The sequence below is a fragment of the Hippopotamus amphibius genome, chromosome 14 (genome assembly GCF_030028045.1).
Source record: "Hippopotamus amphibius kiboko isolate mHipAmp2 chromosome 14, mHipAmp2.hap2, whole genome shotgun sequence".
In the NCBI taxonomy this organism is placed as follows: domain Eukaryota; kingdom Metazoa; phylum Chordata; class Mammalia; order Artiodactyla; family Hippopotamidae; genus Hippopotamus; species Hippopotamus amphibius.
Genome location: NC_080199.1, coordinates 59,672,926 through 59,691,949, shown reverse-complemented (window position 1 = coordinate 59,691,949; position 19,024 = coordinate 59,672,926). Strand labels below are relative to the sequence as shown.

The 19,024-nt window shown below is 32.1% G+C and overlaps 1 protein-coding gene across 6 annotated transcripts in view; it reads left to right on the top strand.

Moving 5' to 3' along the window:
* ZC3H13 (zinc finger CCCH-type containing 13) overlaps positions 1-19,024 on the top strand; it is an 83,706-nt gene that overhangs the window by 17,678 nt on the left and 47,004 nt on the right. For all 6 annotated transcript variants that reach the window (XM_057707448.1, XM_057707447.1, XM_057707445.1 and 3 more), the window contains exons 5-7: positions 9,289-9,397; positions 17,669-17,808; positions 18,403-18,563. In XM_057707448.1, coding sequence (XP_057563431.1) covers positions 9,289-9,397; positions 17,669-17,808; positions 18,403-18,563 — 410 coding nt within the window. The remainder of the gene's footprint in view (positions 1-9,288; positions 9,398-17,668; positions 17,809-18,402; positions 18,564-19,024) is intronic.

Genomic DNA, 19,024 nt, shown 5'->3' with positions numbered 1-19,024 from the left:
ATAAGCAACTGCCAAGTAGTTTCCCTAGTGGTTATTCCATTTTACATCTCAGCCCACAGTGTGTGAGAGTTTCAGTTGCTGTACATTCTTGCCAACACCTGGCATTGCTGTACTGGGTATATAGTGGTTTTAATTTGTATTTCTTGGTTAGTGATGTTGAGCATCTTTTCATGTGTTTATTGGCCTTTTATATATTTTTTGTGAAATGTCTATGTCTTTTGTTTATAAGATGGGCTGTTTGTCTTATTACAGATTTGTGGTTCTTATATATCCTGAATACCACCAGTCATTTATAAGACGTGTGTTATAAATGTATCTTCCCAATATTTGACTTGCCTTTTCCTTTTCTTTGTAGTGTCTTTTTTTTTTTTTTGCCACACTGTGTGGCATGCAGGATCTTAGTTCCCTGACCAGGGATTGAACCCATGGCCCCTGCAGTGGAAGCATGGAGTCTTAACCACTGGACTGCCAGGGAAGTCCCTGTGATATTTTTTAAGATATCTTTTAATTTTGATGAAATCTGATTATATCCTGTCTTTTGTTAACACAACTTCAGTAGTCCTTCATAGTTTCTTTGTTTCTGTTAAGATGTTCCCAGCTCATTGTGTATATTTTGTGTCCTCTACTTGGAGTCAGCCGTTTTCCCCGACAGCCCTGATTCTTTTATTGGGAGATGGTATTTCAGGATCATTACTTGGAAACCACTAGATTAGTTGTTTTTAGGGCTTTTCATTGTATTTCACCTAGGAAAGACGTGTGTATTTTCTCTTTAAAAACATGCAAACATGAGTTCAAATAATTCAAATTTAGAATTGCAAGACTTTTACCTAATTCTTTGATTTTATAGTTGTATCACTTTTCTCTTATGCTGAAAATCTTAGTCCCTGTTGACATTCATTTGTATCATCTTACATTTAATAGTTCCAGAATGATAATTAACAATAGTGTTACTAATAATATGATTACTTAGAACAGTTTAAGATGTCTTTGTAATTCTTGGGATATATCCCATGAGGGAAATATCTGTGAAATTTGTTTCTTAGGAATAGATAGTCAAACTACTGTATTTTTTAAAAATTAATTTTTATTGGAGGGTAGTTGATTTATAATGTGTTAGTTTCTGCTGTACAGCAAAAGTGCAAGTTGTGTTTTAAGTTACTTAAATAGTTGTCTATGTGGTTAAACCACAAAATTGGTGTAATTGGGTTGATTCATTTCATTTTGATTTTAGTTTTAGGGTTTTTAAAAATACAATTTTGTTCTTTAAGTATATAAAACATTTCCATGGTTTCAAAGTTATGAGACTGATGCCTACTGCACTAATGAGGTACCTCATGGTTTCAAAGTTAAATCTATAGAACAGGTTACATTCAGAAAAGTCTACCTTTTATCTCTTCATTGCTCTACTTTTTTCCCTATGGATAACCTAAATACTAATTTATTGGATTATCCTGCCACTTTAAAATATATATACATGACTATTTGCAGGTGACACGATACTATATACAGAAAACCCTAAAGACTCCACCAGAAAAACTATTAGAACTAGTAAATGAATTCAGTAAAGTTACAGGATATGAAATTAATATACAGAAATCTGTAGCATTTCTATACACTAATAATGATCTATCAGAAAGAAAAATCTATTTACAATTGCACCATAAAGAATAAGATACAAAGAAATAAATTTAATCAAGGAGGTGAAAGACCTATACACTGAAAACTGAAAGGAATTTAATGAATTGATGAAAGGAATTTAAGATGACACAAATAAATGGAAAGATATATCGTACTCATGGATTGGAAGAATTAGGATTGGTAAAATATCCATGCTACCCAAAACAACCTACAGGTTTGTTGATTCTGTCAAGATTTCTACATAGACAATCATGTCATCTGTGAACAAAGACACATTTCTTCCTTCTCAATCTGTATACTTTTTATGTCCTTTTCTTGCTTATTGCATCAGTTAGGACTTCCATTATGACAGTGAAAAGGAATGATGAGAGAGGACGTCCTTGTTTTGTTCCTGAGGTTAGCAAGAAAGCTTCCAGTTTCTCAGCATTAATTATAATGTCAACTTTGGGTTTGGATAGATGTTCTTTATCAAGTTGAGGAAGTTATCCTCTGTTTTCTAGTTTGCTGAGAGTTTTTATTGCAAATGAGTGTTGGATTTTGTCAAAGACTTCTTTGTTGATATGATCATGTCATTTTTTTCTTTTCTAGTCTGTTGATGTGATGGATTACCTTCATTGATTTTTTGTGTGTGTGTGTGTGTTATCAATTTTTTTTTTTAATTCTTTTTTTTTTTTTTTCCTTCATTGATTTTTGAATGTTGAACCACCCTTGCATAAATCCCACTTGGTTGTACTGTATAATTATTTTTGTGTATTGTTGAATTTCATTTGCTTATATTTTGCTAATACATTCAGGAGTTTTGCATCAGTGTCCATGAGAGATATAGGTCTTTTTTTTTTTTTTTTTAAGCTCTTTATTGGAGTATAATTGCTTTACACTGTTGTGCCAGCTTCTGCTGTACCACAAAGTGAATCAGCTATATTTTGGTATTAGATATTTAGGTATTAATGCTGGCCTCAGAATAACTCAGGAGATATTCTCTCTGCTTCAGTCTTCTGGATGAGATTGTGGAGAATTGGTATAATTTCTTTCTTAAATGTTTGATAGAATTCACGTATGAACCCATATGGTCCTGGTGCTTTATGTTTTGAAAAGTTATTAATTATTGATTCAATTTCTATAGTAGATATGTCTGTTCAGATTGTCTATTCTTGATGTGTGAGTTTTGGCAGATTGTATCTTTCAAGTAATTAGTCCATTTCATCTAGATTATCAAATTTGTGGGCATAGCATTGTTCATAATATTCCTTTATTATCCTTTAAATGTCCTCAAAATCTATAGTGATGTCTCCTCTTTTGTTTCTGATATTGGTAATTTTGTTTTCTCTCTTTTTTTCTTAGTTAGCCTGCATAGAAGCTTGATCTTTTCAAAGAACTGGCTTTTGGTTTTGTTGGTTTTTCTCCATTGATTTCCTGTTTTCAGTTTCATTGATTTTTGCTCTGATTTTTGCTATTTTTCTTCTGCTTACTTTAGATTTCAGATGCTCTTCTTTTTCTAGTTTTCTAAGGTAGAAACTCAGATTATTGATTTTAAAGATTTCTTCATTTCTACTATATGAATTCAGTGCTATCAATTTCTCTCTAAATACTGCATTTGCTGCATCTCACAAATTTTGATAAATTGTATTTTATTTTCATTTAGTTTGAAATATTATGAAATTGCTCTGAGATTTTTTTTTCTTTGACCCATATGTTAAGTAGAAGTGTGTTGTTTAATCTGCAGCTATCTTTGGGGATTATCATGTTATCTTTCTGTTATTGATTTCCAGTTTAGTTCCACTGTGGTCTGAGATTAGACATTATATGATTTTTGTTCTTTAAAAGTGTGTTTTATGGTCCAGAATATGGTCCATGTTGGTGACTGTTCTGTGTGAGCTTGAGAAGAATGTGTATTCTACTGTCATTGGATGAAGTAGTCTATCGATGTGAGTTATATCCAGTAGATTGATGGTGCTTTGAATTTCAGCTGTGTTCTTGCTAATTTTCTCCCTGCTTGATCTGTACATTTCTGATAGAGGGTTGTTGAAGTCTCCAAATGTATTAGTGGGTCATATATTTCTCCTTGCAGTAATATCAGTTTTTACTTCATATATTTTACACTGTTGTTAGGTGCGTATATGTTAAGGATTGTTAAGTCTTTTTGAAGACTTGTCCCCTTTATCATTATGTAATGCCCCTTTGTCCTTGCTAACTTTCCTTATTCTGAAGCTTGCCTGTCTGAAATTAATATCTCTACTCCCATTGTCTTTTGATTAGTATTAGCTTAGTATATCTTTCTCCATCCCCTTCCTTTTAATTTATATGTGTCTTTATTTTTATAGTTGGTTTCTCATGGACAACATACAGCTAGCTGGGTCTTGTTTTCTGATCCACTCTAACAATCTCTGTGTTTAAATTGGTGTGTTTAGTCTGTCGATGTTTAAAGTAATTATTGATACAGTTGTACTAATATCTACTGTAATTGTTACTGTTTTCTATTTGTTATACCATTGTTCTTTGTGTCTATTTTTTTTGTCTTCCACTCTTTTTGTGCCTTTTATTGTTTGAATTGAGCATTTTATATTACTACATTTTCTCTCCTTTCTTAATGCATCAATTATACTTGTTATTTTAACTTTTTTAGTGGTTGCCCTAGAGTTTGCAGTTACATTTACAACTAATTCAAGTCTTCTTTTAATAATACTGTAGCACTTCACAGGTAGTCCAAGTACCTTATATAACAAAATATTCCTAATTCTTTGTTCTGGAATATCTTAAGTGGTATTGGGATTTTCTGCTCTTGAAAGGTTTGGTAGAATTCCCATATGAAACCACCTGAGTCTGGTACTATTTTATGAAGAAGTTCTGTAAATAATTTATTTTTCCAATGGAAATTAGTAGACTTTTGACTTTGTCAGTTCTGTTAATTTTTTTTTCAAGGAAATTATGTATTTTGTCTAGGTTTTTAAACTAGCTTACATAGAGTTGTGTGAAGAAATCACATTTTTCATTTTTCTCTGTTCTGATGGCTGTTTTTACATTGTCATATAGGATTTTGAATACTTGTGCTTTTTCCCTTTTTTCTTCATTAGGTTAGTCAGTGGTTTATTTGAATCAGACTTTAGATTTATATATTAGTTCTTTCTCTTTTCAATATATTTATATTGCTTTTCTTTATTAATTCCTTCGTTGGTTTTTGTATTCCTTTTCTTTTTTGAATTGATTGAGCATTTATTTATTTTCATACACACATATTTAATGCTATAAGCATTTTTCTGACATCTGCTTTAGCTGAATTCCATAGATCTCATATATCATGCTTTCATTGTCATTATTTTTAAGGAATTCTTATCTTTAGGTTTGTATTTCACCTATGGTCCAATAATTGCTTAATGGCATGTTTAAAATTTTTCAGATTGAAGAGCCTTTTGTTTGTTTTATGTGTGTATTCTTTTGATTTTTTTAAAAATAACATCTATATTATTGCTTTTTGTATCTTTTTTTTCTCTCTCAAATTTGATGAGATTTTCTTTATGGCCTAAGATATGGTCAGTTTTTCTGAATTTTCTCTTTGTGCTTAAAAAGAAGGTATATTTTCTGTTTTTTGGCTTTCAAGTTCTAAAGTATATCTGAAACATCTGTTGTTTTGCTCTCCCGTGGTTTTCATATCTTTGTGTACTTGATCTATCTTGGTTTGAGAATGTCTTACAAAGTATCTTATTAGGATTATATTTCTGTCTAGTTCTCTCCCATCTCCTATAGTTTGTGCTCTTCAGTGCTGTATTATTCAGTACATAGATACAGAGATGTTAATATTTTTTTCTCTCTTCATTGTAATTTTTAAAATGTGGTGTTTGGAGATGACCTGATTTTTGTTATCTGTTGACTGTTTTTTGAAGTTTATAATCTTATTTATTTGTGACTCTGCTTATTCTGAGACAAGCTAGTATAATTTTTGTGACTGCTTTCATAAAAGAAAGTCTCTGATAACCCTATTATGGGATTTTTCAAAATAAACTGTAGTTTCCTAACTGTAGATCTTAAGTTTCTCTTCTATCTGTGTTTCTGTAATGTTGAAAGTATCTGAAATTACACATCCGTGAATCATTTTAAAATTTCAAAATATCAGTTATATCTGTCCTAAGAGCTATATACTGAGCTGGAATAGCAGAGCTGTAAGAAAAGAAAAAAATGAGAAAATTTAGTCTCTAATGATTTCAGTGTGTTACTACATCACCCAGCCCTGAAGTTTACCCTATTTCTAGACTTCATTTTATGTGAGATTGTAGTTTACATTTGTATAGCTTATAGGATTATAGTTTCTTATTTAAACTCCACTCAAAACTCCTCTTCCCCCCACCCCCCAAAGAACCAAACAGAGTCATTAATACAAAAATAATTTCAATTCTGTACTGGGAGAAGTAGAAGCTATATGCTCTATGCTGCTCGGGCAGAACTAGGTTAATTCTAGTTATCACATTTTATTGAAGCAACATTGGCAAATTAGTATGCCCAGAGAAGAGGACGAGTAGTGAGGGGTATGAAAATTGTGAAGCGTTCATGGATGATCAGTATGTAGGGTGTCTTTGGCCTGATATGAGAAGATACTGAAGAGATTTAGGGACAGTGTTAAAATATTTAAATAGCTGTCATGTGGAAAAATTATTAGATTTGTTTTGCACGATTCTAGAGGTCAGAATTAATTCCAATCAATAGAAATTCTGGAGCGGTATAAGAGAGTTGTGATCAGTATAAGAAATAATTTTTTAATATTTAGAACTGTCTGAAAATGGGGACAAAGAATGCAACCGTGGAGAGCTATCAGTGGAGATCTTGGGAGTAAATTTTTTTTTCCCTGAAATTCTTCTATTAGAGGACTTTTATAACTATACAATATTTAGGAAAAAATTTTCTTCATGGGGTAGGAAATTGGATTATATTACTTCGAAGACCCCTAACTTTTTATTATTATGGTTGCTAATCCAGTTATTTTAATATTGGTTTTCAATTCTTTTCACCTCAACACTTCTTTTTAGATCCTATTCTTAGTAATGCCTCCTTACTAGCTAAAAATAAAATTTATGGTTAATATAATCTGTCCATACATATAATGTTTAAGAAATAAATATGAATGTACTATAAAGTAGAAATAAAGTGAAAGTAAAGTTCACAATTATGTATTGCATTTCTGAAGTGTAAGAGACTTTTAAAACCAAACATTTTCCCCAAGTTAGGCATAAACTTATTTGTCAGGAAATCCTGATCTTAATTGATGTAAAGCTTATTATATGGTCTTTACCCAGTTGGTGAATTCATATGTTTTGCTGCAAAAATATCAGTATGTTTGATTACAGGTTGCTGCTTCAGACCCTGTTGGCATTGTTACTTAATATGTTTTGAAATCCAAGTAATTCATAAAATATCTCATCCCATGGATGTTAGCTAAAATATTGTGGTTCTTTAACAAGTATTTCAGCACATACATGTTCCAGAATGATTAATTTAGAATACATAATAATCAAATGGTTGTACTTCTAGTTAATATGTTTGCATGTAAGAGCAGTAAGATACACACCATTCTATTCAAGAAATTACAGGAAGGTGAAAGAGCAGACCATGCTGTACTACATGGGACAAGTAATACCAGACCCTTTATGTTTGGATATGATAAGAGAAAGAGGGAAATAATTTTATTTTACAAAGAATAACATGCCTAAACAAGTTGTACACTGTTGAAGTAGAAAAATGAAGAAATGCAACATTTAAAGAAATGACCTGAGCCTTAGGTGTTATCAAAATAATTTCCTCTATTATGATATGAGGTGGGATAGTGACAAAGTATTAGGAAAAAAATGTATCTCAAAACTTGAAATTCCACCACATATTGAAGCCTGCATTCAGTCTCTAGTACTTAATAATAGAAGTTATATATGATCCCTGGGGCCAGTATTAGAGTCATATTGGAAAACAGTAGGCAGTGCAAAAATTACATGATTTCAATATGTAGGGTAAATATTATGAAGTATTTACATAAATTAATGAAATTTATTGAGATTATTATATCTGTTTCTAAATCTGTTAAAAATAATCTGTTACAAATTTGCAGATTATTTTGTTTTCCAGTACCAGCACTACTGCTCTGAAACCCTTTTCAACTACATTTGTAGTTGGTATAACAACTACATATAGACAAATGTAGTCTGATATCTTATAGACAAAAAAACCCACAGAATATATTATTCAATAATTTGGAGATAACTTTCTGTAAACATTTTTTATATAGCACATACTAATGTATATTTATAGTGGGTTTAATCTACAAAACATTCAAAAGTTGCATGGGATCTAGAATTGTTCTTCATTGATATTCCACAAAATATATTTTAAGAATAAATATATACACCTGAAGCTAACATGACATTGTTAATCAGCTGAACTCCAATATAAAATAAACAGTTTAAAAAAATGCTCACTTGGAAAAAAAAAAGAATAAAAATATATTGTGTTCCTTTTTCTCCCTTTGTCTTGTGTTCAAATAGGAGTGCTTTTCTTTTTTCTTTTTTTTTTTGATCTTTTACTGTTTTGTCATGGTGCATTCTATTATATAATCTTTTAATGATATTTGTCAGCCTCTTTTGTCGTACTAGCAACTATATATGTTATTTAGTAATAATACAGCATGACTTCATACCTAAATAAGTAAAATTTAGATGTAGCTATATACTAGAGTTCTTTAAAAAGAAGACATAGAGAAATTAATGTGTTTTAAGCAGCCAAATTTTATGTCTAGTAATGTGCAGAAAGAACTCTCAGCACTTAATGTCCTTGTGTTTTAGTGACTTTCAGCCAGGATTTAGTGTTAATAAAAGTGAGACACAGTGGTGGGAAGATAACAATTCCATGACACTAGTTATTTTCTTACCACTTAGTAAAATGTGGGTTAGAGTCTTCATCTTCTGTAATAGGATATTTAATTAAATTTTACAAGCTGAGGTACTATTGTCCTGCTTTGTCTGTAGGCTACTCTTATACCTGGAATAAAATGTAAAGTTTTTTGGTTTTTAGCTGCAATGTAAAGATAACTTTTCTAACTATTCTAGTTACCATTTTGGTTTCATCAAAATAGGGGATATCCCCCCTTTTAAAGCATTTATAAAATGTATTAGATGAATTTGAATTTATCTTTAGGTGTAGGTAAATGCTTTTACGTTAGTATATAACGTAAAAGTCTTAGATCAGCAATTGTTTTTGAGAACCTACTGTGAACCGGTGTAGCCTCTTTCTAGTCATTTTAAAATATAGTCACAATTCCTCCAGTTGTATTTTATCCATTTTAAACTTTACCCCTGTAATTTTCATGTAGAAACTGTGTATGTAGTATACTACCAAAAATCAAAATGTATTTGATTTTCATTGTCTCTTTTAAAATCTTGGTTACTTTATACACTTACCAAGCTGCTGTTCTTTAGTAAAAGAAATAATAGTACAGTCTTTCCATTGTGATAATAACTCTAGAACAAATTACTTCCTCTGCTTAGTGGAGGAGTGATTATTTGTAAAACTGATTCTTTAATGAAACAAAGATAAAGTTAGAAATATTCTGTATTATAGTAACTACCTCTTGTAGTTTTTATAAATATAATAACCCATATGTATGTGTGTACTTTTTAGAAAGAATCTTCAAGAGGGAGACATAGGGAAAAGGAAGACATAAAAATCACTAAGGAGAGAACTCCAGAAAGTGAAGAAGAAAATGTAGAATGGGAAACTAATAGAGATGGTGAGTTTCAAAAAATCTTTGTTTATATAGTCAATTTATTGATTATTCACTTTGTAGACTTTCTGTGGGCTTTAAAACACTTTCCAGCTGTTGTTTCAGAATCATCTGATTGACTGTGTCTATCTTATTGTGTAATAAGGCAAAAAATGGCATATGGTAGCAGAACAAAAGCAGAGAAAGCTTTTCTCCCTAGAACTTATTGTATAGCATCACAGTCCTTTGGAATTTTATTACATTTGTAAATCTTTTAAGTTCCTCAGTACCAAGGTTTAAAAGACTCTAAATTTATGTTTATTATTTTGCATAAAATATTAAAAATGAGATTTTTAAACCTTAAAGACCTAGGAAAATTATTTCTAAGAAATTGTTGGATTACATCTTTCAAGAAATTGAAATCTAATGATAATTGAGACCGGGGATTTGTTCATGAAGAATTAGCAAAATCATCTTACAGTCGTTGTCTTAACAAACAAGCATTTATTTTCCACACCATGAATGTTTTCTCTTCTCTGCTTCTGTGATCTTCTGGAAAGTGAGCACTGTAGCCTCACACTACCAAATACAGGGAAAGGGAACTCACATTTGTCGAATGTATTGGGTGTACTGGGCATTTTAATATAACTTATATAATTACCTCATTAAATCAGTAGCTGTTACTCTACTTAGAGATGAAAAAATAAAGAGTTTAAGAATGTAAGCAACTTCCTCATCAGATAGCTGAAAAGTTAGAGCAGGGGCTAGAAAATTATAGCTTCTGGGCCAGCCACCAGTTTTTGCAATAAATTTTATTGGAGAACAGCCATGTCCGTTGGTTACGTATTTTCTGTGGCTGCTTTTGAACTACGTTAGATGAGTTGAGTACTATGACAGCCAAGAGCCTGCAAGCCTAAAATATTTACTGCTATATTTAAGAACTATCTCTGAAAACTCATATAGACTAATACTTGAAAAGTAGCTTAAATATCTCTCCAGTAATTTGAACATCAGTACTTTTTAAGAAAATCCATTTCATCTTTATACAGTATTGTCTGTTAAAACATTGCTTCTAAGAACAAGTAGGAGATTTCTCTATGATTAGTTCTTTGGGATTTCATCAGTAAATCTAATACCTCCTACAAAATAGCAGTAAGTAAAATATTACAAACTAACTGTTCCAGGTTGAATGGCTAGCTTTTCCTAAATTCTAAGGTAATATCTCTCAACAGACTCAACATTTTTTTCTTTTCATTTTAATTATTTTTTATAAAAAACATTCTTAACTACATTGGATGCTTCTTATTTTTAAAAATAGAAACTTCACTATTCCTATTACAATAATGCATGCTAATTGTTGAACATTTTCAAGATTCAGAAAAGCCTAAGTCAGTTTGCTCCTTTTCTTCATAGTAGCTCTTTCAAACCCTCTCCTTAAATCTCCAACCTTCCAGCGCCTTTCTCCTGCTTGCGTTTACAGGACAGAGATGATGGAACTCTTTATCCACAAACTCTTTCAACTTCCTGCCACCACACCTATAAACTAGTCTTTAACTCACACCTGAACATTTTTACTTCCCTTCTGTTCTTTTTATTTTTAAATTAATTTATTTATTGGCTGTGTTGGGTCTTCATTGCTGCACATGGGCTTTCTCTAGTTGTGGCGAGTGGGGGCTACTCGTCATTGTGGTGTGCAGGCTCCTCATTGCCGTGGCTTCTCTTGTTGTGGAGTACAGGCTCTAGGTGTGCGGGCTTCAGTAGTTGCGGCACACAGGCTCAATAGTTGTGGCTCACGGGCTCTATAGAGTGCAGGCTCAATAGTTGTGGCTCACGGGCTTAGTTGCTCTGTGGCATGTGTAATCTTCCTGGCGCAGGGATCGAACCCTGTCGCCTGCATTGGCAGGTGGATTCTTAACCACTGCACCACCTAGGAAGTCCCTTCCCTCCTGTTCTTTACAAGAGGCACCCCCCTTCCTGCTCCATAAGGTTACATTCCCCTGATTTCTTCCCACCTCTGCAATCTTCTTCATTTATTTTATATTCTCTTTTACAGCTATAATATCCATCTTGGCACATTTTCTCTTTTCTCCATATTATTTTGAGTCATCACCCTGCTTATTCCCACTTTACAACCAAATTCTACTTTTTCACCTCATATTTATTCAGTCTTCTGACCCATGTCTTCACTAAAACTGCTCTTTAAGGTCACAATAACCTCCTCTTTGCTAAATAAAAGGAGACATACTTGTCTCCTTCTTCTTTAACCTTTCTGCAGCATGTGACACATCCCAGAGCCTCTGTCTCCTTGAAACACTTTTCCCTTGGCTTCCATGTATCATTCGTCAGATTTTCTGTCCTACTGTTCTAAGCCCTTTGGTCTTACATAGAGGCTCCTTGTATTCGTTCTGTCCCATAATGTTGATTCCCAAGACTTTGCTCTAGACTATCATCTTTAAAAAAGAGAAGTGATTTTATTACAAGAGACTTTTAGATGCGAAATTCTTTTAAGAGGTGAGTAAATGTCTTTTGTAGTAGTTTTACATGTAAAATACATTGCTGTTTCTTAGGCTTTCTCTTGAGGTTCTGATTATTGTGTATCTCTGTGGTTTTTTTCTGTTTGAAGAAATATTGAAGAATGGAGCTAGATAGTGAGACTGAACTCATTTAATGTGTTTACCTTCTGCATTTTCAATCTAAAGTGAATAACAGTTTTAGCTAGACTGAGAAAAAGTTGGTCTGTATGAGTAGTTCTCAGACTTTTTGGTCTCAGGACACATTTCACTCTTTTTATGGACCCCAGAGAACTTCGGTTTTTGTGGATTATCTGTTTCAGTAGTTTCCATATTAGGAATTGGTTCTGAGAAAATTTTTAAATATATATTAATTTATTTAACAGTATTTTTTGGAAAATAGCTATGCTTTGCAAAGCAAAAATAGAAATTGGAGAAGGTGGCAATGTTTTACATGTTTTTGCATGTAATCTTTTTTGCAATCTTTTTTTTCTTTTCTTTTTTGTGGCCATTCTGTGCAGCTTGTGGGATTAGTTCCCCGACCAGGTATTGAACCTGGGCCATGACAGCGGAAATGCCAAATGCTAACCACAAGACCACCAGGGAACTCCCTGAAAATCTTTTTTAACTTCTTAAAGTTAACTCTTAACTGGTTTAATGGAAAACCTCTAGATTTTCATATCTGCTTCTGCATTCAGTCTGTTAATAATATCACATTTCATGTGACTTCTGGAAAAATCCACTATATACTCATGAGAGATTGAGTAAACCAGGCAAATAATGCAGTATTATAGAAATATTTTTGATCTTCTAGAACTCCAGAAATTGTCTTGGGAATCCCTGGGAGTTCTCAGACTGCTCTTTGAGAATCACTTGTCTTTATAAGCAGCTTCTAAAACTTAGTTCTTTCCCCTTTACCAAAGACTTATTTTTTTCTCATTTTCAAATTTTCTGTCTGGGTGAAATCATGCTCCAAGGGCATCATTTACATCTATGTATTAATGACTCCAGTATCTGGAGCTCTTAATTGAAGCATCTACCAACTGGATATCTCCATCTGAGTCCCATATTTTAAGGGCACCACCTTCCTACTGGTTCCCCAAAAGCTTGAGAGTCATTGTTGACACTATTTCTTTCCCTCAACCCAGAAATTATGGATTTCTGAACATTTATGTCTACTGAATGTCTTTCAGAACCATCTGTTTCTCTAAATTACTAGTAATATTCTAATTCTTAAGGTATTTGTTGCCTGTAAATATATTTTACTAAATAAGCTTCTAACCTCATGCCTTGAGGTTAGCCTTATCTCCTAAATCATTCTCCACTTAAAGCCAGAATAATCTTCACAAAAATCTTTTTTACTAAAGTATAATAATATGTTCAGAAGAGTGCATGATTCATGTGTACAGCTTACTGAATTTTCATGGACAGCACCCATCAATAAATAGAAAAGTATTAGTATTCCCTAAGCCTCCTTGTGCTCCCTTCCAGTTACTACCTCCCCACCCCCACCTCCCAAGGATAACTGCCATCCTGACTGCTACCACCATGGATTAATTTTGTCTGTGTTTGAGCGCTATGTGAATGGAATCTATAGCATGTACTCTTTTTGTACTTGGCTTCTTTTGTTTACAAAATGTTTGTGAAATTATTGCACGTAGTTATAGTTCATTAATTCTTATTGGTATATAGTATTTCATTGTATGAATATACTATAATTTATTCATTCTACTGTCAATAAACATTTGAGTAATTTCTAGTTTTGGGCTATTATGAATAAGTTGCTATTACTGTTCCTAATCATATCTTTGGTAAACATGTACCCATTTCTCTTGAGTTCGTGCTTGGGAGTAGGATTGGTGGGCCATGGAGTTTGCATATGTTCATCTTTAGTAGATAATGTCAAGTCAAAAATGGTTCTCCTTACTATGTTGTTTTCTGCCTTTTTCATCTTAGCCATTCTGGAGGTGTGTGTAGTATCTTATTGTGGTTTTAGTGTGCATTTCCCTAATGAGTAATGAAGTTGAGAACTTTTCCACATTAATTAGCCATTGTACAACCTGTTTTATAAACTCTATTCTAGTCTTTTGCCTACTGTTTTATTGTTACTGTTTTTTAATTGTTGAGTATTCTTTCTATATTCTGAATATGAGCTCTTTACCAGATATATCTCTCTCTGTTAGAGTGAGCTTTTAAAAGAATAAATTGGTTCATTTCATTCCCTTATTTAAAATTCTCTGATTTCCCATCGCCTTGAGGATCAAGTACAAATTCTTATGTACCTATAAAACTTTTCATTATCCAGTTGCTTTCTATATTTCCAGCTCCCCACTCCCAGGTCTTTGTTTTTATTTGGTTCCCTAAACTTATCATATTTGTTTACCATAAGGACCAATGCAGTAATATAAATAGCAAAAGTATCATTGCAGTAGAAGAGAAAATGTATGAACATATTTTGGCAATCTTGGAGGTACGTACATCTTCCTAAAATAAAGTATAAAATCCAGAAGCCATAAAAGATTAGATTATATAAGGATTTAAATTTTGTGTGTGTGTGTAGCTAAATACAGAAGTAATCTATTAAAAACAGATCACTATAAGAAAATATTCGATGTGTAATGTGTAAGCATATAATAAAAACACTGTATAAACCTATAATGAAGTTCCACAAATATATAAGAAAAAGGTAGTCCAGTTGGAAAATAGGCAAAAAAAATCCCCCAGAAATTGGTTACATAATTCATAGAGGAAATAGAAATGGCCAGTAAATGCTCAGCCTTACTACAGGGACTTGCCAGTGAAAATAAAGAGAGAGCATTCTTCACCCATCAGATTGGCAGAAATGAAAAATACTAATATTATCAAGTGAAAGTTTACTTTGGTAAACTTTTGGAGTCTAGTTTGGCAATAGTAAAAATGAAAATCGTACTTATCTCTGGTCCAGCAAATCTAGTTTGAGAAATCTGTTTTAAAAAAAAATATTTGCACTTGTGAACTAAGGTAGGTATCAAAGTGTTCCTTGAAGTCTTGTTTATAATATCAAACTATTGAAAACAAACTAAATGTCAGAAGGAAAATGGTTAAATAAACTATGATATGTTCCTATCATGAAATGCTTTGCAGATATTAAAATGAAGGTGTTTGACCTTTGTGTATGACATAGAAAAATCTTTCTATAGGGCAATGTGCATAGAATAGTATAAATATAAAGGCTTATTTTTATATCTATTGAATATGATTACTTGCATACAATAGATTGCTAGAAGTAAAATTGTTGTATTAAAGGATATGAATGTTCTTAAAGCTTTTACCCATACTGCCAAATTATTTTCCAGGCTGGAAGTATTAGTTTGCATTGCTACCTCCAGAGAATGAACATACCTTTGCCAGTACCAAATATTATAATTAGGGGAAAAAATGGCTCATAGTACATGAAAAAGGCTTATTTATATATCATTTGCATTTCTTTTTGTGTTTATGTCTGTTCATGTCCTTTGCCCATTCTTCTTTTAATTAGTCAGAATTCTTTATATGTAAAGAATGTCAACTTTATATACTACATGTATTTTTGTTATATATTCTTAAAAAATCTCTGTTGTGTGCCATTCTAATTATATTTAATATTTTCCTGATGACTTAGACTTCTCTATGAATCAGTTGTTCTAAGGTAATTGTAATGATAGTCTTAAGCTGTAAGATTTGAGAGATATTTTCTAAACTTATTAAATGGATTCAGACTTTTTAAAAAAATTTTTATTGACATATAGTTGATTCACAATGTTGTGTTAGTTTCATGTGTACAACAAAGTGAATCAGTTATAGATACATATATCTACTCTTTTTTTCTTTTTAGGGTTCTTTTCCCATGTAAGCCATTTACAGAGTATTGAGTAGAGTTTCATGTGCTATACAGCAGATTATTTTTAGTTATCTATTTTATATATAATAATGTGTCTGTGTCAGTCCCAAACTCCCAGTTTATCCCTTCCCCCCACCCCCGACTCTGTTTGAGTTCCATCCTAATGATTTGTGCTTTCTGATTTCTCTTCTTTTGTCATACTATCAGTTGCAGTGTGCCTACTTCATAGCCCATCTCTTATAGATTAGGAAAACATCTTACATTTGATTATAACAGATATGCATAAAATTATTTAAGTAGTTTCTGAGTAGAGACTTGAGAGCTTTCCCTCTGCACAGAATATATTAGCTGTAGTACATTGACTTCAACATATATTTTAGCTGCTCAGGCCTACCCCACCCCCACCTCCCCCTTGGTTGAGTGGTTAGGGATTGAAGACCAAAAGCCAATTTGTCATTTTTCACATGTGTTCTGTATGGGTGATTATTTCCAGATAGCAGTTTTTAGATGAGCAGAGCATTATTGATAATACCTTCAGAAACACTGTAAATCATTCTTCTCAATTAATTACCCTTTCCTTTGTTTTGCCCTTAGTATTCAGTAAAGAAATTTTATCTGTTAATAATTTAAGAACACAATCAAGCTGGATCATTGAGCCCTACTCTTCACTGATGTAAAGTGTCTCAACTGAGTATAAAATAGTAACTAGAGATAGCCACTATTCATTTAATTAAATTCAGTATCTTTATTTTATCTGGTAAAAACTATGTGCCCATAAATATTTAGTAATTGCTAGCTGACTGGAAAGCATGATTTAGTCAGTGTTACGTATTTACTGAGAAATTATCATCATACACCAATATAAGATGAGTAATCAAGTTTTGTCACACAGATAATGTATATGTAATTACCCTCTTAGTCCCTAAGCATGAATGGATAGTTTGCATTCTAATGTATTTACCTATGTAAACATGACAGTGATGTCCATTTTTTTGTGCTTTAAGCAGTCAAGTAGGACTCCTTATCTTTATTGTTTTTTAGTTCTTCATTTTATTTCTTTAAGGTTAAGAAATGATGATCTTAAGTGCTAAAAGTATGGCTTGAGAAGGCATCTCAGTTTATAATGTCAAGCCCAGTGTGTTCATGTGTTAGAAGTCAGTGAAATTTCCTCTTCCAGGCTTCTTGGCATTAATAGCAAATAGATAACAGTGCCAGTAGCCTCTGAAAACTACACATTGTAATGAAATAGTTCTGTACACAACTGTTTTTTTACCCCTCTAAACCAACCCTCATATTTATTTCATTGGAAAGGATGGGTATCAGATCCATTGAAGAGATGGACAGTTCTAATCTAAGGAACTAGTACAAATCACTTGTAATGAAACTGTTACAGATCCTTCAGAAATTAGCTCATGTACACATTTGTATTAAAATTACTTTATTTTTAGATACAAATCAGTTATGATATTAATTTAAAAAGCACCAAAGCTGTGGAAACAGTATTGTACACCTAATGTGACCTTAATTTAATACTAATGAGTCTTTAAGAAAATCAAGAAGATAATGAATCATATCGTATGCAGCATGAAATGTTGAAGGCTTTTGTATCTTTAATGCTTAGAATTTAAAGCTGAGTGTTTTAATTGTATCTTTTAAATATTCCATCTCCTAACCAAAAACCCAAACAATCCAAAATCACTTCCAGAAAACCCAGGAACCTTAAAAATGTTTATTTTCGTGAATAAATTAGCCGTATCGATTTTCTTTCTTTATAGATACAGTATGAATTTCTTTTATCTTTTCAGTGTATGTTGTTCTTGTTAAAGAATCTACCGTTTTAATTTGTATAAAAATAGTTGAAAAATTTTCTCTAATTTTTGGTATAAATTTTAATAGTTTCTGACAAGTAGTGGAATCTTTATTTTAAAGATTCTGACAATGGAGATATTAATTATGATTACGTTCATGAGTTGTCATTGGAAATGAAGCGTCAAAAGATACAGAGGGAATTAATGAAGCTGGAACAGGAAAACATGGAGAAAAGAGAAGAAATTATTATTAAAAAGGAGGTATGCTGTTTATTGAAATATGTTAGTTATTAATGTCAACATGGATATTGATCAGAGAACTCATTAGCTGCTTGCTACATCTTAAGTTGTATTAGGATATTGATACTTCATATATGTTAATCAATTAATCTTCATCTTACTCTCTTAGATAAATAGGACATATTTTTGTTATTGAATAGATAAACAGAACTCAGTTTCTGTTGCCTGGAGTCACCAGCTAATGTAAAATGGGACTTGAGGCTATATACATCTGGTTTTTAGGCCCATGCTATTTCTAGAATACTTATTTCTTTTCTAAGGAGTAGAAAGATAAAGTATATTTGGATATAATTTGTGATTTTTCTGAGGAGATTTTGAAATTTCATTATTTTAGTTTGCTGTATTGATACTAGTGTTGTGTTGGAGCAGAGAATTAACATTTTGGCTAACAGCATAGGTTCAAGAGCCAGACTAATATTAATATGTGGTGGCTATCATAACATTTAATATTTCATCTGAAGTTTGGTATGATTTAAAAACACGTGCTTTGTTGTCTGATTATAACAACCATGACTGGAAGAGTTTCTGAATTGACTTACTGAATTCTTTTGAAAGGTTTCACCAGATGTAGTCAGATCCAAGTTATCTCCATCACCTTCTCTAAGAAAGTCTAGCAAATCTCCAAAGCGAAAGTCAAGCCCTAAGTCGTCATCTTCAACTAGCAAGAAAGAGAGGAAGACAGCTGCAGTATCGTCTCCCTTGTTGGACCAGCAGAGGTCAGTAGGGTGATAAACAGTGCCAGAATGAAATCGCTTTTTCTCAAGTGATAGTGGAAAGAATTACTTAGTAGATTACATAAAGATACTTTTAATATGTTCAGTATTTAATGTAAGCTTTTTTCTTCTTAAAAAATAAATGTGAAAAGTTTCCATTTAAAAGAAAATTATAGAGAACAATAAAACAAAGGTCTGTGTCACATCTGTGTATGCTGCAGAGCTTTTTATTTTTTAAGAAATAAACACATATATTCCTGTCCTTCCCTCTTGAATTTGTTATTTATGATACTGTGCATGTGTGTTTATACTTTCACAATGTGTATTATATTACGATATAATATTACTTTTCATCTATTTAATCTTAATTTATATTGTAACTTTTCTTCTGCAACTTACTTTTTCACTTAGCATTTTTTACATTTATCTATACTGATACATGTAGCCATAGTTCTTTCATATTA